The sequence below is a fragment of the Watersipora subatra genome, chromosome 8 (genome assembly GCF_963576615.1).
Source record: "Watersipora subatra chromosome 8, tzWatSuba1.1, whole genome shotgun sequence".
Lineage (NCBI taxonomy): Eukaryota > Metazoa > Bryozoa > Gymnolaemata > Cheilostomatida > Watersiporidae > Watersipora > Watersipora subatra.
Genome location: NC_088715.1, coordinates 64527693 through 64553771, shown reverse-complemented (window position 1 = coordinate 64553771; position 26079 = coordinate 64527693). Strand labels below are relative to the sequence as shown.

The window sequence follows — 26079 nt, the reverse complement described above, 5'->3', positions numbered from 1 at the left end:
CCATTGGAAGGTTTTGCTTTTTTAAAATACTGACATCATTGCACTCAGTTGTTTGCTTTAAATTATTTTTAATAAAAGCGTTTGATCTTTTTTAAACTACTATTTTACTTATTCCTTTCATTTCATGACATCTGGTTTGAAGGATACCTAGATCTTTGATCATCTCTTAACTTTTGAGCTAAATATGGCTATTACAGGGTTTTAATCCATGTGTTGACTGGATGAGTAATAGGAATTGCAACATATATCATTTTGTTGACTAATTGCGGGTTAATATCAGAATTTAAACTTGTAATCCTTTGATAATCCAGTCATGGCAAATGGTCTTGTGGCAAACTAACAATGAGAAACCAGTCCAATTAAGCAATCAAAAGGCCCTATCTGCAGTGATAGGGCGTTTTGATTGCCTAGTGCCAGCTTAGTAAATTGTCAATTTAAGCAAACAAAATGCCCTAAGTGAAATAACTCCTTTGATTTTAAAGTTTCACGAAAAAAAAATTCAGTAAAGATTGTTGGATATCTCACCATAATAAATAAAAAAAACAACTAAAATACTGCTAATACTGATGCCAGGCTTGACCAAAACGCGTTTGTGCTTGTGCTGAACAATTTACAAATATCAAGATACAGCGTTTTGCTTGCTCAGGGCAGTATAGTATAGGCTACTAATAATTCTGCCTGTTTGGTGCTATCAATCAGCTAACACTACTAATCAGAATAAAAAGCATCCATAATTATTTTAATGCTTTTTAAAAAGTTACAAAAGTTAGGAGCATCGACAGACTCACAGATATTCATCAATTTCTGGCTACTGTGCCATATGTTACCATAACTATTTTAATGTGTGTCGGTTAATCTCACAAAGCTACCCTTGTGTATAATTACAAAGTTATCATTTTATGAAAATTAGTAATAATTTCATTCTTTTAGCATTATAAAGTTGGGGTTTCTTGACCTTTTTAACTTGACAATATTACGATCTTGCAATTAAGGCAGTAAAATCCAAATCCAAATTAGCTGTGAAAACCTATGCATTGTTGTTTGCCTTCGCAATTTGATGACATGAGTAAGTTGCTTAGATATAGTATTTAAAGTGGCTCGCCCTAAAGGTCAAAAATGGCCACTACCGGTCTAACCTTTTGCATTGGTATTGAGGCGAAGTAAAATACTTTTTCATGATGCCTTTTCACCATAATATGGTACAATTAATTCAATGACAAAATTGGCAAAAGTAATATAAAACAATTGTGACAAACAAATATACCAATTGTGACATGATTAGTCTGTTCTTCTTCTGCTGCAAAACCCTAAATGGCTAGATGCGTGAAAAAAGCAAAATGTTTAGCGGCTACAATCTCGCTAGAAGGTTGAACTTATGTGATAAGTCTTTAGGTTGTGTAGGAGTGAGAGGTTGGCTTGTTTCTTACAATCTATTTAATCAATTGACTAGCATGCAAGAAGATAGCAAGCCATGCCACATTAGGAGAATGAGTCACTTTAAGCACAAACCACAATTGCATAAGTACATAGGTGATTTCTGCTAGTGAGAAGACCTTGGAGAATAAGACCACATTATGCAATTCTGTGAAGATTTTATTACTGCAGTTATACTTGTGCTGCAATACTTCTAATAGAGTGAAAAGCAAATGAGCTGCCCAACCACAACCTCCTTCAATATAAAGTTACAAAAAATAGGAATAACAACAATAGCTTTCATTCGGAGGCTGAGGCTATTGAGAAGTAGAAAGTGAATTAGCTAAGAAGGCAATAGTAGAACACACATAATAAAAGCATAGGCATCATGATTGACGTGTATGCAGGCAATGAATTTATGTACAATTTCACTACCAAATATTTTAGTAAAGCTAGACACCTTTGGCTAAAGAGTGCTAGATATAGGTCAAAACAAGCCAGTGACAAATCTCATGTTATGCATCCTTGTTTGGACACTTTATTTCTAAAGTGTTTAATGCATTGGAAGTTTAACATAAAAGTGTGCCAAGAATGCACAAAGAACATTGACAGCAATAACTGCATAGTACTGACAGCAATAACTGAATAGAACATGATGTTTAATTAAAATGTAACATAAAAATAAACGTTTTATTTTGTTTTGGTAAGCTTGCAGCAAAAATGTTTGCTGTGCACATAAAATATTGTTTTGCTCCAAATACTTTACAAACAAGTAATAATAACTATATTGATGCAAATTGTACTGAAATTATATTTGCTACGAGCACCAATGGAAGTCAAAATAAGTAATACAATTCTTACAAACCTTTTAAAACAATGGCCTTTGCTGCTACAGAAAAGTGAGTAGACCCATAGGAAGAGAAGTATATGTTCTTATACTGCTAAAACTACCTTTGGTTCAGAAATGAGATTTGAAAAGAGCAATGAATTATTATAAGCATTGGCAAAATGTTTGGGACGGATAGGAAACAAAGCTGGGTATTGCACATACTGGTAATTTAGCTAATGTAAATAGATTTCCTACACTACCTAATTGAAAGCATCAATGCAAAATCTAAATACATGTAAATACTTACTAGCCATAGTACAGAGTAACCTTTTAATGTTTGTCAACATAACATCCGTACCGCTTTGAGCATCTTGAAATTATATTAAAGTTGCTTTCATTATGAGCTCCCTTTGACATTTTAAAGTATTAAAATGGGCAAATACAAGTTGCATTTTCAGAGAACTTTTAAATTCAAGTCATATGCCACAAAAAGTTCCTCTGCGTTGTTTGTAGTATATTCTAAAAGTGCTAACACTACATTTGTTTTAAATTTTAAAGTTGACACAAATAATTGAGCAAATTATGTAGCTTATTAGTAAAACTTTTGTTAACATCAGCAAACAAACTGCATACATGCTGCCCGATACCGAAGGCCAAAAATAATAATATATATTGCTATTTATATTTTAACCAATAGTTTTGCAGTTTTGTTATTGTACAGCAATTTGTATAAAACCTACTGTATTTCAGGTTTGAGTAACTATGAGTTTTAGTAGTGTTCTGGCCCTTCCTATCGCGTGTTTTCAACATTTTGAGGTAATAATTAAAAGCCATGAGTTGAATTGCGCAACTTCAGCAGCATCTTATATATATATATATCATTTGCCAAACTCATTGTCTTGAATCATCAAAGTTCACTAAATCATTCAAAAGGAAATACATACACTTGTATCTCTAATTCTTTTATAGCTTTACCCTTTTACTGCCACCCATGTACAAACTAAGCTACCGGCCTACCGCCAGCCATTTCACCGAAAATTGCCAATTTAGCTTCATGATATGTACATTAAGCATGAATACTATTTTGTTTCAACTTCAAAGTTTATCTATAAACTTTTTGTAATATATTTTATTTTGCTAAAATGTTAACATAAAGTGCTATGCAAAAATCAATGTACCTTCACTTTGTGCATTGCTAAAGCTATGTGAAGCTACAATCGCTACGAAGCTAAAACGATGCTCTACAATGTCCCTTACACTTAAAAAACTATTATTTTCACTATCATCAGAGTCACTGCTGCTAAATTAATTATCTGTGTAATCACAAAAATCTGAATTTGAATTGACTATAGTTTCATCAACATACATGTAAGTAATTATATGTTTTCTGACTTGCGCGATACTTAACAAAACTCACACAAAAAATGTCCATTTTTATTTTGGAAATTCTCAAAAAAAATTTGAAACTGCTTGGTTATCTTAGACTAATCTATTAGAGAAATATTCGAACCACACTGACAATACCATCAAAGTTTTAAAATCATTCGTTATGTTTTTAATGGATAATAAAATTAGGTGACCACGCAATTGTTGGAAAATTCGCAAAAATATGCATACGGCAGTTGCTGATAGATTTAGCATAAATTCGCATACGATAGGGTAAGAGTAAAAACCAACCAAATATTTGTCAATCTCCTGCCTCTAAACATGATATCTCAAATCTGATAATTACTCTCAGTGTTGACTGAGTAACTAAAAGTGGTAATGAGTAACCATGGAAAACTATTCATTTTATATAATTATGCAATTGCTCAGCAATTGCAACCATGACTCATAAAGACTAAGAAGAGCAATACTAAATCTCTTTGCTACGCTACATTCCTTTGATTGGTTTGCGCTATTTATATTATGTAATCTGCCAATAATAGATGAATAGAACACAAAAGTGGCATAATGGTTTATGTAAGCGTTTAAATAATACAATGCCTGTAAAAATTAAAAACTTTTCTTACTGAAGCTATGGCTATATCAAATTATTACACTAATTTTTGGCTCGCATGTATAATGTGCTATTTTACAGCAACTTATTGCAATATCGCATACCTTTAATTTGATGTCTGCAAATCAGTCTTTGGTGTGGGCCATCAATGCTTCTCATCCAGCAGTTATCTATAACTAAAGCGTCATTGATTATTTGCAACTATACAAAGAAAAACTACTTTTGGGCATGCTGTTACATTCTTACGTCAGGTATACATTTGCTAGTTACAGTAAAACTTTGTACAGTATATTTTGTGTTGGTGAATTTAAAGTTTTGCTTATCATAGTGACTTTGCCAAAACGTCAAACTTTACTACATTTCAAAATACAACCTTACTGATATAATGTTTTATAGTTTGTAATCTATAATTATGTATATGTTAAAAAATATTATAAATTTCGGTAGATGAAACCTTGATTATTTTGACATATTTTTTATGCAAACCAACGTGTAATTAGCAACATACCTTTTCTAGAAAAGAACATCCAACTTTGTCTAATACTCTCTGCCATCTGATAAATATGCCATCTTGGCAATAATGCTTACCAAGTTTCTACAAAAATGAAAAGATAATTCAAGTAGCATAAACAGATATACAAACCAAAATGAATGCAAAATACACATTTTAGTTCACTGGTTAGGTTTTTTTTGGCAAACTTGAATGTCTGCCTCCTACTACTGAAGCTCTATAAAACAGCTAAGCTCTTAATTACTACACAATTACTACACAAGATTCAAACTAAATACTAAAAGTTTCAAAACTCAAAGGCTGCATATACCCACTTACTTGCTTATGCCTATGCATGTACTACTATTACTTACAAAATCATAACTGAAATACACAAACTCTCACTATTCATGATAACAATAATACAATTACTTTATGATCATGTTATTCTAATAACAGTTTTGACTGTTGGTAGAACCACATTAATAACGTTACTTATCATTATACAAAACATCAAAAATTATAATAATAATAACTGAAAATAGATTAAAGTTGGAGAATTAACTGATTCACCAAAATAACTATTCATTGTCAGCTGGCGTGTCTGTTTTGATGTTACAAAACTGAACATTCGTGTAACAATAATAAAGTCAAAAATTAGGACTTTACCAAAAGTTTTGATTTTTTCCTTTTTGGTAATACAATGCTGACCTTTCTTGACTTTTCTATGCAGAACAATATCAGCAGTTGGATGACATAAACGGATGTAAAAAATATATCAAACGTGTTCTGTGCTACATTCCTTAAAAATTATAATAATTGAAACATACTTTTTTCACGCTAGTCCTATTTCAATATTAAATAAAATTTATACTGCTTTTCTACAACTGTATGTTTCAAGTAAATAAACTGTAAATTGACTAAAATAACATGAACAACTTACCGAATGTGACTTGCTCCCTTACATGTAGTCATTCTGCTGCTACCAAGCTCTAGTAGACTACATGGGTGAAGAACTAATAGTCCTAACAGCCACAGCAACATTATAACAGCCACATCTCTCTAGCTGTTATATACTGTGGTTATACTTTTGCCACTTTACTTCAATAAATTTAAAAAATCAATTCTTCGACTAAAAAACCATCTCTCAGGTATTGCGTTTGGATGCAAAGTTTCAAAAAAAGATTTATTTTGTGGCTGGATGCAACGGCATCGAAAATATGAATTGTACTAATTATAGACTTATTTAAACTTTTACTACAGCCATGCTGTAGTAAAACATCAGTTGAAACATCAGTTGAAACCATAATGTGCAATTATTGTGAATTTTCACAAAAAAGATCAGATCAATGAGAAACCTTGCAAAAAAGGGAGTGCTTAAATGGCAGTCTTGAAAACTATAAAGAGGGTCAGCAAATAAATTGTAATGTATTGTAGTTTGTTAATATACAACTTTATTTCTCAAATCTAATAAAGCTATCATGAATATTAGCAAAACTGACTGTATCCGACATAGCTGCTAATTCTTTGTATTTGCTGATGCTTAGTCATAAACTTATTGCAATATGTTTTTAAATAGATTGTGCTATTAACTGAAACGATACCAAAACAGTTAAAAGTAAGAATGTTTTAAATTTGATATATGCCTCCTAGTTCCATATATAAGAGCCTCCTAGGGTTTATAATTTATTGATAGAAAATTACACATTTATGTTGGAGTTGTCTCCTCTTTTCCATATATATGAATATAGATATATAAGGCGATTATGGGAATCATGTTTAAAATACTTCTATAGGGTTGTTAAGCACTATAAACACTGCTAGAATTAGGAGGCTCCCTGGACGCCTCCTAATTTTTCAGAGCCTCCTAACATGGATTATATATTGATAGAAGCCTCCTAGTTGGGAAATATAGTTCTATATATATATATATATATATATATATATATATATATATAAAATATGTATAAGTGGAACTTCACTCTATAAGTTAAACATTTTATTACTAATAGTTTCATGTGGTACAATAAGTATCACACTCTTCAGATAAAATGTCTAAAATGAATTTCATACACCAGTAATAAATACGCTGTTATGCAGAGTTAGATAAGCTGATAATTGGATGAGTGTACAGAAGCCAAAAGCCAAATAGTTTCTGATTCTGATTCTGATTCTGATTAAAAAGAGTCTCGAGACCTCAAAAGGAGGAAGTGGAGACCGTTTGCATAGATTGTATAAGAATAAAAATTTATCTATTTGAACAAGTGAATTTAAAACATCAATTAATAAAACTTTCCTGTTCTAATGATCTCCCAATCTAATATCCCGAGAAGTTCGTGGAATGAAGCTGTTAAAATATGTGTTTGTGTTGCAGGCGATTGCCTTTGGAGCGTTAGACCGAGATGATCTGGTGTCATACTGGTGTGGTTGGGACATTAAAAAATTAAAACTTTCAATTAGCGCTGAGTGTGTGCTATTAGATAAAATGTTTATTAAAAGGTTGAGTCTTGCTCGTTTTCTTCTGATCTCTAAAACTTCCAACTGGATATTCTCTCGAGCTTCCGTTACGCTAGCAACTCCTTTCAAATTACATATAAATCTCACGGCTCTTCTTTGTATAAATTCAATTTGAGATATGTGTTTGACTAAAAAAGGGTCCCAGACCTCACAAGCGTACTCCAAGGCGGGTCTACATAAAGTCAAATATGCGATTTTCTTTACTTTATTAGGAGCATTAAAAAGAACCCGTTTTATCATTCCCAAGGTTTGTAATGCTTTGGTACAAATCGATGTTATATGGTGGTCCCAGCTCAATGTATTTGTAATAATCACGCCCAAATATTTAAAGCTATCCACAACTTCCAGATTGGTATTATAAAGGTTGTACTCAGCTGGGATACAATAGTTAAGTGATACAATTACGTAGCATGAACTTAGATGAATGTCTGCATGATGATAATAGCTCGTTATGTTTATTAAGAGTGCTTAGTGATTGTCTGTAAATAATAAAGAATTTTTCCCATAAGCATAAGTTACACTTGTTGGAGATAGTTTTGATATGCTTTAGCATGTCGTAGAGTCTTCCATGATATTGTGTAGTTGGTATTATTGTCCTTTAGTGACCATATATATTTACTTAATTCAGTAGAGTTTCTCTTAGATGGGTTGTTGAAAGAAGCTTTATGGTGAGTGAATCGCGTCTTGAAAGTGTTCTCTGTTAGTCCAACGTTTGTTTGGTCTGGTGAATCGGTGTTGGTTTTTACAGTAGCCTGGTAAATTAATGATGCTTTCAGGCATTCTCCATTCATTGGGCACTCTTCTCTTTTTCTGCAGTTGCATGTTCGGTCTTCATTTGCGGTGTTGGCAGTCAGTATAATTTTGATGTGAGCATTGATGGACTCTCTTATATTGTTCATACAACGGTAGCTAATTTTGATATTGTTGCTGTTAAATATTTTATGTAGTGGGTGCCTTGTCATAAATTCCTTCTTGACTAGTTGGATGAAGAGTTTGCCGATGTTAGTATAGACATTACTGCTGTAAGGTGGGTTGTACCATGTAATCGTCCTGCTCCGTTTGCATTGTCTGTTTTCAGATGTAGATAGATGTTTTTGGTATGTTAGTTGGTGGCTATATCCACTCTTGGTTAGTGCTTCTTGGTAGATATTTGCTGTTTTATTGAAGCATTCAGCATCAGACGAAATTGTAGAGAGCCTCTTATTTATACTTGCTGGGATGTTTCTGATTATGCCAGATGGGTGGTTGGATTCTTTGTTTACATACACTGGTCTCTCATTGGGTTTGACGTATGACATGTGTTTACCATTGTCTAAGTTGAGGGTAACATCAAGGAAGTTTACAACTCTTTTATTAACATTTATGGTAATTTTTAGTCCATACGAGCTGAATATAGCACAGAGATCTTTTTTTATAAATTCTGCATTACGTGCTGAACCTTCTACTATGCCTAGCCCATAATCTCTGTACAATCCAAACTTGTTACCATATTTTGTTGTGATCTGATGGAATAGAAATGTGCCGACCAGCTCACAAATTTCGGCACCGTCGAAACTTCCCATTGTTACATCAAATAGTTCATTAGCGGATGTTTTTCCCCAGTATTCTCCTTCACTACATAGAATTGATCTTTTGGAGTGTGTGATGATGTTTCTCTTTTCCTTGGTGATGTTTGTAAATTTGGTCGCAAACTCTAGTGCAGCTTCTAGCCATTTCATATTTATTGATGGATAAAACTCAACCACGTCAAACTCAATGAATGAGCATTGTGGTTTGTGCTTGATGTTGTTGAACCATCTTAGGACTGTTGTTGTGTTTTTCCATTGGCTGAGTGGGTTTAGCTCTGATTTATCATTGAGCACTCTGTAACAAACTGTGCAGCATCCACTTTGTCTATATATATATATATATATATATATATATATATATATATATATATATATATATATATATATATATATATATATAGACAAAGTGATATATAGATAAATATATATATATATATATATATATATATATATACAGCTATATATATATATATATATTAACTAAAAGCAAGTGCAAAAGCATATAAAAAGAGAACTCTACACTAAAAACCTAAAAGATTATTAGTGGAGTATGAAATATTTGAAAAATTATTGCGAAAAAAGTAAACTTTTAGTATTTGCGTTACAAATTTGTTTCGTGCGGAGCACTCATCAGACGCAATTGTACTAAAATGAAAAGCTTTACCGAATGCTTTCAGTAAAGCTTTTCATTTTAGTACAATCGCGTCTGATGAGTGCTCCGCACGAAACAAATTTGTAACGCAAATACTAAAAGTTTACTTTTTTCGCAATAATTTTTCAAATATATATATATATATGTATATGTATATAAACTATAAATTCCTAAGAATTATGGGTTAGTATTACTAAAATTGGAGTGCTCAACAATATATTGGAGCAGCTATATACTAATAAATTATTTAAAAGCAATACTTATCTTTTTTTTCAGCTACTGTCAGTTTCATGATATTCTCATTCATCAGGCTGTGTTGAGATTTCAACACAGCCTGATGAATGAGAATATCATGAAACTGACAGTAGCTGAGAAAAAAAGATAAGTATTGCTTTTAAATAATTTATTAGTATATATATATATTTATAAATATATATATACATATATATATATATATATATATATATATATATATATATATATATATAACAGCTAAGATCTTGAGACGAGTGCTCAAACTCCCAGGTCTCTGGTAGGAGACTTGAGTTAGAGCAGAATTTACCACCCATACGGGGTATCCGGGGTGAAGAAACAATTTATATATATATATATATATATATACACAACTATGTGCTATAAATATGTATTGCTATATATATATAACCAGGTTAACATACGGTTCCTCTAGTTTCCTTTGACATCTAGATAATTGAAAATAATATTGATACAAAAAGAATTGAAAGTGTTGCTATACAATTGTTGATTTTTAAACATTGATAGATTTTTGAAGTCAAAATAGATAAACTTTGAAAATTACAAGTGATATGATGACATTGAAAGTAAAAAAGTAAAAAGGTAAAAATATACTACTACAAGATTAAGTACCTCAATGATTTCAGGAAACACTGTATAGGATAATCATTGAACTTTCATGGTTTATTGATTATATTGAAACTGTTGAGTAACTTAACATTTGAGTCGTATTATAACTTTTGGAAGGGCGTATAGCTACCTGCTCCAATTAGCTACTTATAGCTCACTGTATGAGAAAAAAACGTTTAGCTGTTGAGGATATGATTATACAGCACACAGTCTCTCTTACTTGTACATGTTGGAGTTGCTGTCCATGTTTGATCAGCCTGACACGTTATAGAGTGAGATCCTGCTTGAATTCTATATCCAGGGAGGCAAGTGTAGGTCACCCTATCTTGATATCTAGTTCCATTTTCATACATGTTCTGAATATCTGAGTTGTCAATAGTTGGAGGAGGTCCACAATCAACTCCTGAAAACATGTAATACATAGTTGGAAAAGCAACACTGATGGCATTACTGACAAGAGCAGAGTGAAACAGACCCTACTATTTTTTTTAATTTTGTCTTACAATAAACTAAATATAGCTCATTGTTAACTGGTTACAATAAACTAAATATACATGTAGCTCAATGTTAACTGATTACAATGAAAATGGCTGTTCTAGCAAAATCATTATCAATTGATTAACTGTTTTTATACCCTCTAGCGATTGATTAGAGATTGCTAATGATTGGCAGGTGCTTTCTAATGATTGGTTGGTGCTCTCTAGTGATTGGTTGGTGCTCTCTAGTGATTGGTTAGTGCCCTCTAGTGATTGATTGGTGCTCTTTCGTGATTGGTTGGTGCTCTCTAGCGATTGGTTGATGCGCTACTGTATGGTGCCTTCTAAGGGTTAGTTGGTGCGCTACTGTGGTTGAATGGTGTCCTCTAGTAATTGATCAGTGCGCCTTAATAATTTTGAGCTATCTTTGAGCTCATAAGATTTATATTGTGGTGGAAGCCAGAATGCCTTTGTCAGGGTTGATGCTTGGCTTAGCTCAAATCAGCTCATCTAGGACACTTCAGCATTGACAACTTAAAGTGATTTCATAGTTCTGGTTTCTTGCTTTCAAATCTGGTCTCATAGTTGTTCAAAATACTTTAGCAGAAAAAATTTGGCGCTGTTGTCGCAACTAGTTTAAAAATGCACTTTTGAAATTTGTCTTCTCTTCTAAGTCATCCGAACTAAATCCAGTTAATTACACTTTCAATAAAATGTAATGTATTTGACAACGAATTTGTTAAGTCATTATATGCGTTTGCGAAAATTGCTTCATTAGATTGACATATTCCACATTTTATAGACACAATCATGCTAGTGCTTGCTATATATATATATATATATATATATATATATATATATATATATATATATATATATATATATATATGTATATATATACATATATATATATATATGTATATATATACATATATATATATGCATATATAACTATATGCTATGAATACGTATTGCCGCATATATACACGCATTAACATAATATTAAGACATATAACATAATAACATACATATAACATATTATGTAAAGACCACAAAGATAACTTTGTGGTCTTTATATATTGTGGTGGACTGTATGAGCCAATCTGAGTTGAGACAAGCCAAACCGAGCCGAACCAAGCCGGTCCAAGCCGAGTCCAGTCCAACCAAGTGGAACAAGAGGCCGGTCTCCTTGCTATATAAGCACGAACATTCACAGAAGAGAGCAGAGCTGCTCTGCGCCTGATTCATTGCTTGTTGCATGATTTTGACTGTAACCATTTATGAACGAAGCAGAATATATGTATACACTCTTTACATTGAGTTTAATGTTGGTGGAGTAGTAAAGGGCAGCGCACAAAACCTTTACAATGGTGGTAGCAGTGGGATAAGACGAACCCAAATAAACTCCACCACAAGGTTTTTACTGGATGAACCTTTTACTGTCTTTGAAGTGGCAGTAGAAAAGAAACCCAGATGACACAGGATAGGGCCTGCTTAAAAAATTGCAACGCAGCTCTTACTGGAAGAACTTTCTGGCAAAAGGAAGAAACCCAGAGAGCCGTGTATAACCCTATCTGCAGCAACGTACACAGTAGAAAAACTGCCATAGAAAGGGCAAAAACCTGCTGGAAGCCCCTGCCAGAAAACGTGGCAAGCAGTAGGACATGAAGCGCCGATCCAAAACCCATGCAGCTAGTCAAGGCACTAAAACGAGTGTTGTTGATGCCAAGGCCTCACAAACCGGCACCACGATTTAAGACTCTCCAATACACAGGAAAGGGAGACATGGAATATTTTATTGCTTGCTTACAAGAGATAGCCGACGCTAACCTTTTGGGGAGAAAGAGCGATGCTATTACACCTCCGAGAGGCACTAGGCAAACAGGTCGAGGACTATGGGTGGCTGAGAACCCGGAGGCCGTATTCAATGCCCATCAGTCCTTATCAGTCTTTGAGCAAGGCCAGTTCCGGCGCATTCCTAGTCCCGGATGCAGTTTACGCTCCTCCGTGCAAATGGCAAAGATGTAGCCAAAAATGTAGGGAATGACTACCAAATCCTCTCCACCCATAATACCAAAGACTAGCGACGTCAGTTCTACAGGGCGAGACCGTCGGAAGCCTGCCTTAAAAGTGACAGGGCCAACACCTTCCCTACTCCAGGAATGGTGGCCGATGGGGCCACTGGTTGACTCAGGATGCATCACAACCCCAAGAACCGACTACGCCTTGCTACAAGGAAAAGATACTCCAAGCCCCTCAGAGGACAACCTGAAAGATGCCATTCTGGTGCAAGCCCTCAGCCGACCTTACTCAACCAGTTATTTCCTTCCAGGAAGGGTGGAGGGGCAGCTCATCCAGTTTCTCCTAAACACCAGGTGCATCAAGAACCTGTTAAAAAGCAAGTCTTCGATCGACTACCTGAAGCTGTACAGGACCAGCTCAAGGAGAGCAACAGCCACGGTCTGCTGGCTGACGGAACCCGGCTTCCATTCTATGGAATAATCTAGTTGCCAATTTGGCTGAGGAACGTAAGTACAAAAAAAGTCTTTGAGGTCAGCCGCCTGAGCAAGGATGCCATAATGGGTATGCCATTTTTCGTGGCCCACCAATGGTCCTGAAGTTCGAACGGCTGCTGGTTCAAGTTAATGGCAGGCAGTTAGTCTGCACGGACCAGCATGAACGGTTGTTACAAAGCAAAATGCAGGTGGTCAGGAGAGTGGTGGGGCCGGCTTGGACAGAGATGGTGATACACTGTCGCATCTCTACAAGGAATTACTGCCCCATGGAGCTGATCAAAGGATTCCTGGACAGAGCCCCGGTGGCGAGTAGCCTGAATCAGCCCATACCCAAAGGACATGTCATCACCTGATGCATGAACAGGATGGAACAGCCATTGACCCTCCAATCCGGGGCCACTATTGGCACGTACACAAGGGTAAACACCCTGCAGGCCAAAAAAAATGGCCCCTTACTGTGTGCAGCCGGTCCGACTTCAACCAATTGAATGCCGGTTCACCTTTAAGAGTTGTTCCAAACTGCACAGCCGAATTGCGAAGGGACAGATCAGACTGCGAGGCTGGCCTTGCTGCTGAGCTGGTATGCCACCGTGTTTAGCACAGACAATGACGACATCTGAAGCACCTCCAAAGTAGAACACTTCATTCCGCCTAAAGAGGGAATTCGGCCGATTCGGCAACCACTCCACAGACTAGGACCAGAAAAGAGGCGGAAGCCAAAAGGCAAGTGCAAGACTCACTCAAGAGAGGTCTTATTGAGCCAGCTGGAGGAGCTTCGAGCTCTCCCATGGTGTTAGTCCAGAAGAAAGGCGGGAAGTGGCAATTTTGCATAGATTACCGGTGCTTGAACGCCGTCACCGAGCATGAAGCCTACCTCTTACCCAGGATCGATGACAGTCTTGACGCTTTGTCTGGTAGCCGATACTTCAGTACGCTCGACACGGTGAGCGGATATTGGCATGTGGCCTGGATGCCATGGCCCAGGATAGATTGGCCTTTTCTACCCAATCTGGACTATGGAAATAGATGGTGCTACCCTTCGGGCTGACCTCTGCCCCAGCCACCTTCCAGAGACTCATGAAACGCATTTTGCATGGTCTCCACTAGAGGACACTGTTGTTATACCTCAATGACTTTATAGTCAATGAGCCAGGTTTTTCCATGCACCTGCAGCCACTCAAGAAAGTTTTCCAGGAACTCCACAAAGTCGGGTTGAAATTAAAACCTTCCAAATATGAGTTACTACAGCCTCAGGTACGCTACTGGGGCCACATCGTAAGTGAAGACGGGGTCTCCAGTGCTAAAGTGCAAGCAGTCGCAAGTGGCCAAACTCACTCAAAGTTAAGGAACTTCAGGGATTCCTCAGGACAGTCGGTTACTACCCACAGTATACTCCAGAGTTTGCCGCGATAGCGCATCCTTGCATCGGCTGACGTCCAGACCCCCAGAATCAGTATATTCTGGATACGGATGCCAGTGGATGCGGGGTAGGGGCCGTGCTGTATTGAGTGCAAGAGGACCACGAGAGAGTCATTGCTTACTACAGCAAGACTCTCACCCCCTCAAAGCACAGTTACTAAGTCACTAAAAAGGAGTTGCTTGCAGTTGTCAATGCGGTGAAGCACTTCCGGCACTATCTGTATGGACAGGAGTTCCTTCTCCAGACTGATCACACATCCTTTCGATGGTTGTGCAAGAGAAGGGAGCCCTCGAACCAAGTAGCCCCATGGCTCAAGATCCTGGCAGAATCCCGGTATACTCTGGAACACCGGTCAGGAACTCGGCATGGGAATGCAAACGGCCTAATTAGGCAAACTTGCGAGGACTGCTGACAATGAGCAAGCATTGAACAGAAAGACGGAGGCCCATCACGGAGGGAGTTGGCTCAAGAAAAAGGGTTTGTAGCCACATGGGTACCGACCAGTTACCTGGATGGGACGCGCATTTTTGACAGGGTGGGATTGGCCCTAGTCAACGTCGCATACTCTGGAACACTGACTGATAGCTCGCACGGGACTCCCGCCCCAAGCGTGGGGGAATTGAACCTGAGTACTGGTAGTGTTTCCGAGGGGCTGCCAGCCCACCGGCTGAACCAGGGCCAAAAGGCAAGTCGGCGAGACTACAAGCCACAGGGCAGGGACCAGTGGCCATCATGTATCGAGCAATCACCACGGGAGAAGAGGTGCCAGCTGAACACCTAGAAGAAGGAAGCAGAGAGCTGGACATATTAAGCCACAAGCCAAGTTTCTTACGCATTCGGCAGGACAGCGTGCTGGAAGCATGCGTGGCCCCGCAGGGCCGTGCTAGTTGGTGTGCCATCTGCTCACTAGCTAAGCAGGACACCACAGTGTGGCAAACACACGCCCTGGCCCACTCCGGAGTGAGAAAGACAAGCTACCTCCAGTTTACCTGGTAATGGTCAGGACCGAAGTCCACTGTCAGATGACTCGTAAAGATTTATGAGGTGTGCCAGGCCCCAAAGAATAGGGAGACCAGGACAGCCAGGAAAAAGCGAAGACTCTACACAGGAAAGCCCTGGCAGAAGGTGGCCGTGAATTTGGTCAGGCCACTCCCAGCCACTCAGAGGGAAAAAATGGGTGCTGATCCTCACGGACCCCTTCACCTGATGGCAGAATGCGCTGGCACTACCTGACGCCATGGCACAGGTAGTCACAAACTCTCTAGATGAGTGAGTGTTCTATAACCTGAGATTACCAGAGCAGATCTACATGGATCAGGGGGCGCAGTTCGAGAGTCAACTAATGGCCAAACTGTGCCAGCTCTGGAATGTGGGGTAAACGCACACTACCCCATACCACCCATAGGCCAACGGGATCATGGAGTGGAATAACCGCGGGCTTGGGAACTCCCTGCGGGGGTTACTGCTAGCCCGCAAGTAGGACAAGTGAGATCTGTTGCTTCACCAGCTGATGAGGCCATACGGAGGCTGCCCCATTCCGCAACCAAGAGACGGCCAATATGTTGATGTTGGGATGGGAGCTCAGATTGCAAAACTAGCTTGAGAGTCACCCTCTACTAACCGAGTTCTTCTTCACCCATGAATATGCACTGAGAGTACAACGAAGACTGCAAACTGTGCATGAAGCACTATGACAGAACCAGATAGAGGTGAGACAGGAAGACTGAGAGGAGCCCCTACTGTACGTCCCAGGTGACTGGGTATGGCTCACAAACGTGCGCCGGCGATGGGTGTAGAACCCCAAGCTACAGGCAAGGTTCATGGGACCGTACCAGGTCCTGAAGGCCTGGGAAATCACACCTATCTGGTAAAGAGGAAGGGCCAGTTCTTAACCTAGAGCAAAGCGAGACCTAAGCCCAAGCACGCTTGTCCGGAGAGGCTGGGGTAGGCCCCAGCCACCCTCGAGCCAAAAAGGGGTCTTAACATGAAAGGAGCCAGACCAGGTAGACCGGAGAGAAATTCAGGAGAAAATGAAAAGGATCCTCTACCAACAATGCCGCTCCCAACTAGGAAAAAATTGCTCGTGGAGTCCGCAAGAAATCAAGGGCGGAGGAAGACTCCTACTGAAAACCCAGCCAAGCCGAAGAAAAGAAGGGACCAAAGACCGAGTTCGATAACGACCGATCCGGTCATACTCGAAGAAGTTCTGAAAGAACCGGAGGTAAACCCGGATGAAACCGGAGCATCTCCGATATCGAAAATCTCGTCGGGACCTGTCCCACATAACCCATGGCCAGCCTGGACTACTAGGAGGCCGGACCGATACGGGAACGGAGTATGCTACTCAATGGGATCACCAGATATTGGTCAGAAGGTCGAAAAGGAAAGTAGTAAACGGCTCTCAAAGCCGCTACCAAAGCTTTATTATTAAAGCTTTTGTTCACTCAGAACGATATTAGTTTGTTGGAGATAATGGATAGCGCTTGAGATACCTCTCCAGGAGTTATTGACTTTAGTCACAATAAGTTTGAAAGAAGCTGGAGAAGTGTTGGATAAGCCAACGCCGACGAACGTACTGGCTTACAAGGGAAGTGGAAGAGAAATAGGCACAACGCAAGAAAAAGAACTAGGCCACTCAGAATCCGCTGTGTTGGAAATAAATGACGAGGGAATTGAAGTGTTATTGGAGGAGACGTTAACAGAAGAGGTGGATGAGGTGTGTTGGGTGGCGGTGATGAGAACAAGAAAAAAATGATCGGGCCACTTCTCCCGTACTTGCCTTATTCCCCTCCGGCTAAGGCATTTCGCGCTAGCACGTCCGTTAAAGAGACACGACAGAAGAAAATTCCTCCCGCAAGGAAACCTGTAGTGAAGACAGTCAAGTACTTATTTGCTTGGACTACTGCACAGGTGGAAGAGCAAATGCAGGAAGAGAGTTGCCAGATCTGCCAGTTTTCCACCAGCCACTGGCGGATCACGTTCCACATGCTCCAACACTTCGCCGTGTTCGTATGCCCCTGCGACTAGCAACACGTGTCGCGGAACCAAGTGCTAATCTACCACGCAACACACCAGCCAGGGGAAGTCTATCCAGTGGTATCTTTGGTCAACCAGAATACGTGAGAGCAATTTTGCCAAGAAAATGCGCAAAGTTCCCTACCGAGTGCTGCATGCACCATCACTACAAGGAGGAAAATCCAACGCAGAACCTGCAGAGAAGAGCAGCGGCCTGTGATACAACCCTGTTTCCCAGCCAGGACACACCCTGTTCTGACTAGGCTGTGTCAGACAGCCCAGAACTGATCAAACAATTACACTCTGGCTGAGGTGGTAGGCTAAGTACCCGCCAGCCAGACGCTGTTAAAACTCCAGCACAACAGAGCCTGGCTGTTGTCACATGATGCTAAGGATTGGAGGAAGGCCGCTGAAGCCATGCAGAACTTAATATGCAGAGAGAAGGTGGAAAGCCTAGAACGCCAACTTCTCCTTGAGGAAGTCGAAAACCTCCACTATGGCGCCCGCCAGCACAAAGTTCTGGCGCAGCTTGCTCTTCCTCAGGATATTAATTGGAGACCATAGTCGCCAATGGGGGAGTGTGTGGTGCACTGTATGAGCCGAGCCGAGCCGAACCAAGCCAAACCGAGCCGAGCCGAACCGAGCCAAACCGAACCGAGCCGAACCCAGCCAAACCAAGCCGAGTTAAGCCGAGTTCAGTCTAACCAAAGGGAACAAAAGGTTGGGCTCCCTGCTATATAAGCACGAATGTTCACAGAAGAGAGCAAAGCTGTTCTGCGCCTGATTCATTGCTTGTTGCATGCTTTTGGCTGTAACCATTTATGAACGACACAGAATAAATGTATAAACTCTTTACACTGAGTCTTATGTTGGTGGAATGGTAAAGGGCAGCGTACAAACCTTAAAATTTTTATATATATACATGTACATGTACTCTGTATATATATATATATATATATATATACACAATATATATATATATTGTATATATATATATATATATATATATATATATATATATATATATATATATATATATATATATATTCCAATGTAGTGTGTTAAAGCTGCCAAATAGTGCTCAATGAGTGATCAGAGCTTAAATATAAAATTTATTCATGTAAAACCTTAGATAAAAAACAAGTTGTTTTTTATCTAAGGTTTTACATGAATAAATTTTATATATATATATATATATATATATATATATATATATATATATATATATATATATATATATATATATATATATATATATATATATATATATATATATATATATATATATATGTATATATATATAGGCAATGCTCCATGGTATTGCCATGGATATAACCAAGTTAACTTATGGTCCCTCTAGTTTCCTTTGACATCTAAATAATTGAAAGTACATGAAATATTGATATATAAAGAATTGAAAGTACTGCTATAGAACTGTTGCTTTTTAAACAATAACAGAATGGTGAAGTCAAAGTAAATAAACTTTGAAAAATACAACTGATATGATGACATCGAAAGGAAAATGTAAAAAGGTAAAAAGATAATACTACAAGATTAAATACCTCGACGATTTCAGAAGACACTGTATAGGATAATCATTGAACATTCATGGTTTAATTATTATATTGAAACTGCTGAGTAACATTACATGTGGCTCATTATATGACTTTTGGAAGGGGCAGATACCTGCATGCTCCAACTAGCTACTCCTTATAGCTCACTGTATGAGAAAAACACTTTTAGCTTTTGAGTTTATGATTATAGAGTACACTGTCTATCTTACTTGTACATGTAGGAGTTGCGGTCCATGTTTGATTGGCTTGACAAAGTATAGAGAGAGAACCTGTTCTGACTTCATATCCAGGGAGGCAAGTGTAGTTCCCTCTATCTGGATATCTAGTTCTATTTTCAAACAAGTTCGGAGTATCTGAGTTGTCAATAGTTGAAGGAGGTTCACAATCAACTCCTGAAAACATGTAACATATATCTGGAAAAGAAACACTGATGGCAATACAGACAAGACAATGAAACAGACCTTAAAATCCTTAAAAAGTTGTCTTATTATGAACTCAATATAGCTCATTGTTAACTGATTAAAATACACTCAATATAACTCAATGTTAACTGATTACAATAAACTCAATATAACTCATTGTTAACTGAATACAATAAACTCAATATAACTCATTGTTAACTGATTAAAATACACTCAATATAACTCAATGTTAACTGATTACAATAAACTCAATATAACTCATTGTTAACTGATTAAAATACACTCAATATAACTCAATGATAACTGATTACAATAAACTCAAAACAGCTCGTTGTAAACTGATTACAATAAACTCAATATAGCCCATTGTTACCTGATTACCATAAACTCAACATAACTCAATGTTAACTGGTTACAACAAACTCAATATAGCTAACTGCTACCTGATTACAATAAACTAAATATAGCTCATTGTTAACTGATTACTATAAACTCAATATAGCTTATTGCTAACTGATTACAATAAGCTCACAATAGCTCATTGTTAGCTGATGACAATAAACTCAATATACCTCATTGTTAAACGGTTACAATAAACTCAATATAGCTCATTGTTAACTGATTCCAATAAACTAAATATAGCTCATTGTTAACTTATTACAACAAACTCAATATACCTCATAGTTAAACGGTTAAATAAACTCAATATAAATCATTGTTAATTGATTACAATAAGCTCACAATAGCTCATTGTTAGCTGAGGACAATAAACTCAATATACCTCATTGTTAAACGGTTACAATAAACTCAATATAGGTCATTGTCAACTGATTACAATAAACTCAATATAGCTCATTGTTAACTGATTACAATTAACTCAACATAGCTCATCGTCAAATGATTACACTAAATTAAATATAGCTCTTTGTTAACTAATTACAACAAACTCGATATAGCTCATTCTTAACTGGTTACAAGAAACTTAATACAGCTCATGGTTAACTAATTACAATAAACTCAATATAACTCATTGTTAACTGATTACAATTAACTCAATATAGCTCATTGTTAACTGAATACAATAATTTGAATATAGCTCATTGTTAACTTATTACAATAAACTAAATATAGCTCTTTGTTAACTTATTACTATAAACTCAATATAGCCCATTGTTAACTGATTACTGTAAACTCAATATAGCTCATTGTCAACTGATTACAGTAAACTCAATATAGCTCATAGTTAACTGATTACAATTAACTCAATATAGCTCATTGTTAACTGAATACAATAATTTTAATATAGCTCTTTGTTAACTAATTACAATAAACTCAATATAGCTCATTGTTAACTAATTACAATAAACTCAATATAGCTCATGGTTAACTTATTACAATGAACTCAATATAGCTCATCGTTAGCTGATTAAAATGAACTCATTATAGCTCTTTGCTAACTGATTACAATAAACTCAATATAGCCCACTGTTAACTTAATACAATAAATGCAATATAGCTCATTGTTAACTTAATACAATAAACTCAATATAGTCCACTGTTAACTGATTACAATAAACTCAATTTAATTCATTGTTAACTGGTTAAAATAAACTCAATATAGCTCACTGTTCACTGATTACAATAAACTCAATATAGTTCTTTGTTAACTGATTACAATAAACTCAATATAGCTCATGGTTAAATGATTACAACAAATTAAATACAAGTCATTGTTAAATTACTACAATAAACTCAATATAATTCATTGTTAACTGGTTACAATAAACTCAATATAACTCATTGTTAACTGGTTACAATAAACTCAATATAGCTTACTGTTACCTGATTACAAAAAACTAAATATAGCTCACTGTTACCTGATTACAATAAACCAAATTTAGCTCATTGTTAGCTAATTACAATAAACTAAATATAACTAATTTTTACCTGACTACACTAAACTAAACATAGCTCATTGTTAACTGATTACAATAAATTCATTATAGCTCATTGTTAACTGATTACAATAAACTCAATATAACTCAATGTTAACTGGTTACAATATACTCAGTATAGCTTACTGTTACCTGATTACAATAAACTAAATATAGCTCATTGTTAACTAATTACAATAAACTAAATATAACTAATTTTTACCTGACTACAATAAACTAAACATAGCTCATTGTTAACTGAATACAATAAATTCAATATAGCTCATTGTTAACTGATTACAAAAAACTCAATATAGCTCATTGTTAACTGATTACAATAAACTCAATATAGCTCATTGTTAACTGATTACAATAAACTAAATATAGCTCATCGTTAACTAATTACAATAAACTAAATATAGCTCATTGTTGACCGATTACAATTAACTCAATATAGCTCATTGTTAACTGATTACAATAAACTCAATATAGCTCATTGTTAACTAATTACAATAAACTCAATATATCTCACTGTTAACTAATTACAATGGAAAGGGATGTTCAAGCAAAAGAAGTGTCAATTGGTTGACATTTTTTATGCTCTTTACTGGTTGGTTTGTGCTCTCTAGTGGTTGGTTGGTGCCTTCCGGTGATATGTTGGTGCTCTCTAGTGATGGGTTTGAGCTCTTTAGTTGTTTGTTGGTGCTTTCTAGTGATTGGTTAGTGCACTACTGTGGTTGAATGGTGTGCTCTAGTAACTGATCAGTGTTCCCTAATATTTTCGAGCTAACTCTGATCTCACATGACTTATATTGTGGTGGAAGCCAGAATGTCTTTGTCAGTGTTGATGCTTGGCTTAGCTCGAATCAGCTCAGCTCGGAATAGCACTGACAACTCAATGTAATTTCATACTTCTATTTCATGCTTCCAAATCTGGTCTCATAGTTGTTCAAGATACTTTAGCAAAAAAGATTTGTTGTCACCAATAGTTTAAAAATTCCCTTTTGTAAACTGTTGTCTTGGTCGTCCAAAATTAATCTAGATAGCTACACTTTCAATAAAGTGTAATATACGTGACATTAAGGTTGTTAGGTCATCATTTTTGTTTGTAAAATCTGCTTCATTTTATAGACATACTACCTGTGCTTACGAGCGTTGCCAAAATATTAAAAATCAGCTTATAAACAATGGGAAGTGACGAGATCTGCCCGCCACTTGCTATTAGCCTGCCACATTGTCAATAGAAAATGGTATTAAAAATCAACTTATAAACAATGAGAAGTAATGAAATTTGTCTGGCATGTGCTTGCAGGCGACTCTCCAGCAAGTGGCAGACTATTGCCAAGAGGCCTGGCACATTGCCAATGGAAAATTCCAGTATGCTTGCTAATAAGCGGTAGGCTTGTACTCCATGATGTTGCGTCAGCGTTGTTGCCAAGCTCCACTGTTCTAATAATAGCTATATCTTGACATATCAAAAACAGAAAACAGTAGATATACTTTGAGAAATATGTATATAGATTCTACATTTTATAGACACAATTATGCTAGTGCCTGCTATATATAGAGCAGGTATATATATATATATATATATATATATATATATATATATATATATATATTTATATATAAATGTATATATATATGTATATATGTCTATTTATATACATATATCTATATGTATATAAAATATATTACGAACTGAAAATTTTTAAAACTGTTCACTACTTAAAGTTTCATGGCTGTTACCATTCATCAGAATAAACTAAAATCGATTTTAGTTTTACCTAATGAGTAGTAACAACCATGAAACTTCAAGCAATAAACAGTTTTAAAAGTTTTCAGTTCTTAATATATTTTATATAAATGCTCTATTTTAATATTGAGCATTCTCTTCTAGTAAACTAGAAACTTCTTTTTCATCAGTATATATGTATATATAAATTATATATATACATAAATACATATATATATATTGAAATGTATCATACCAAGAACCAAAATCAGAGTGCTCAACATAGGATGGAGCAGTATAAATTAGAAAATGAAATAGTTCACTTATCTTTCAGCTACTGACAGTTTCCTGCTAGTGCATTCTTCAAGCTGTATACTTCAAGCTGTAGACTGTCAGCTACTGACAGCTTTTTGCTAGTGCATCCCTCAGGCTGCAGACTTCAACTCGGAGTTGAAATCTACAGCCTGAAGAATGCACTAGCAGGAAACTGTCAGTAGCTGAAAGATAACTGAACTATTTAATTTTCAAATTTATATACATATATTTATATAACTATAGGCTGTAATTATGTATTGACATATATATAACCAGGTTAACATATGGTCCTCTAGTTTCCTTTGACATCTAGATAAAGGCGAGATATTTGAAAGTATTATTGTTATAAAAAGAATTGAAACTGTTGCTATACGACTGTTGCTTTTTAAACAATGACAGATTGCTGAGGTCAAATAGATCAACATTGAAAATGACAACTGATATGATGACATCAAAAGAAAAAGAGTTAAAAGGTAAAATTATACTACTATAAGAATAAATACCTCCACGATTTCGGAAAACACTGTATAGGATATAAATTGAACTATTAATGATTAATGAAATAATTAATAATCAAAAATTATTAAAATTATTAATTAATTATTAAAATTAATAATTAATTAATAATTAACTATGAATAATTATTATATTGAAACTGTTGAGTAACTTTGAGTTTGGGCTGTTTTATAACTTTGGAAGGGGTGTATAATTACATGCTCCACCTAGCTACTTATAGCTCACTGTATGGAAAAACACTTTCAGCTGCTGAGGATAAGATTATACAGCAAACAGTCTCTCTTACTTGTACATGTTGGAGTTGCTGTCCATGTTTGATCAGCCTGACACGTTATAGAGTGAGATCCTGCTTGGATTTCATATCCAGGGAGGCAAGTGTAGGTCACCCTATCTTGATATCTAGTTCCATTTTCATACAAGTTCTGAGTATCTGAGTTGTCAATAATTGGAGGAGGTCCACAATCAACTCCTGAAAACATGTAATACATAAATTGAAAGGCAACACCGATGGCAATACTGTCAAGAGCAGAGTGAAACAGACCCTCTTATTTTGTTAATATTGTCTTACAATAAACTCAATATAGCTCATTGTTAACTGATTACAATAAACTCAATATAACTCATTGTTAACTGATTACAATAAACTCAATATAACTCATTATTAACTGATTACAATAAACTCAATATAGCTCATTGTTAACTGATTACAATAAACTCAATATAGCTCATTGTTAACTGATTACAATAAACTCAATATAGCTCATTGTTAACTGATTACAATAAACTCAATATAGGTCATCGTTAACTGGTTACAATAAAGTCAATATAGCTCAATGTTAACTGATTACAATAAACTAAATTTAGCGCATTGTTAACTAATTACAATAAACTCAATATAGCTCATTGTTAACCAATTACAACCAACTCAATATAACTCATTGTTAACTGATTACAATAAAATCAATATAGCTCATTGTTAACTGGTTACAATAAACTCAATATAGCTCATTGTTAACTGATTACAATAAACTCAATCTGGCTCATTGTTAACTGATTACAATAAACTCAATATAGCTCATTGTTAACTGATTACAATAAACTCAATATAGCTCATTGTTAACTGGTTACAATAAACTCAATATAGCTCAATGTTAACTGATTACAATAAACTAAATTTAGCTCATTGTTAACTGATTACAATAAACTCAATATAGCTCATTGTTAACCAATTACAACCAACTCAATATAACTGTTTGTTAACTGATTACAATAAAATCAATATAGCTCATTGTTAACTGGTTACAATAAACTCAATATAGCTCAATGTTAACTGATTACAATAAACTAAATTTAGCTCAATGTTAACTGATCACATTAAAGTCAATATAGCTCCTTGTTAACCAATTACAACCAACTCAATATAACTCATTGTTAACTGATTACAATAAAATCAATATAGCTCATTGTTAACTTATTACAACTTAATTCCAAATAACTCATTGTTAACTGATTACAAGAAACTCAATATAGCTCATTGTTAACTGATTACAATAAACTCAATATAACTAATTGTTAACTGATTACAATAAACTCAATATAGCTCATTGTTAACTGATTACAATAAACTCAATATAGCTCATTGCTAACCAATTACAACCAACTCAATATAACTCATTGTTAACTGATTACAATAAAATCAATATAGCTCATTGTTAACTGGTTACAATAAACTCAATATAGCTCAATGTTAACTGATTACAATAAACTAAATTTAGCTCAATGTTAACTGATCACAATAAAGTCAAT

The 26079-nt window shown here is 35.8% G+C and overlaps 1 protein-coding gene across 1 annotated transcript in view; it reads right to left on the bottom strand.

Moving 5' to 3' along the window:
• LOC137402849 (sushi, von Willebrand factor type A, EGF and pentraxin domain-containing protein 1-like) overlaps positions 1-26079 on the bottom strand; it is a 74338-nt gene that overhangs the window by 28212 nt on the left and 20047 nt on the right. The window contains exons 4-5 of the mRNA XM_068089358.1: positions 24560-24742; positions 10571-10753 (exon numbers count right to left, since the gene is read on the bottom strand). Coding sequence (XP_067945459.1) covers positions 10571-10753; positions 24560-24742 — 366 coding nt within the window. The remainder of the gene's footprint in view (positions 1-10570; positions 10754-24559; positions 24743-26079) is intronic.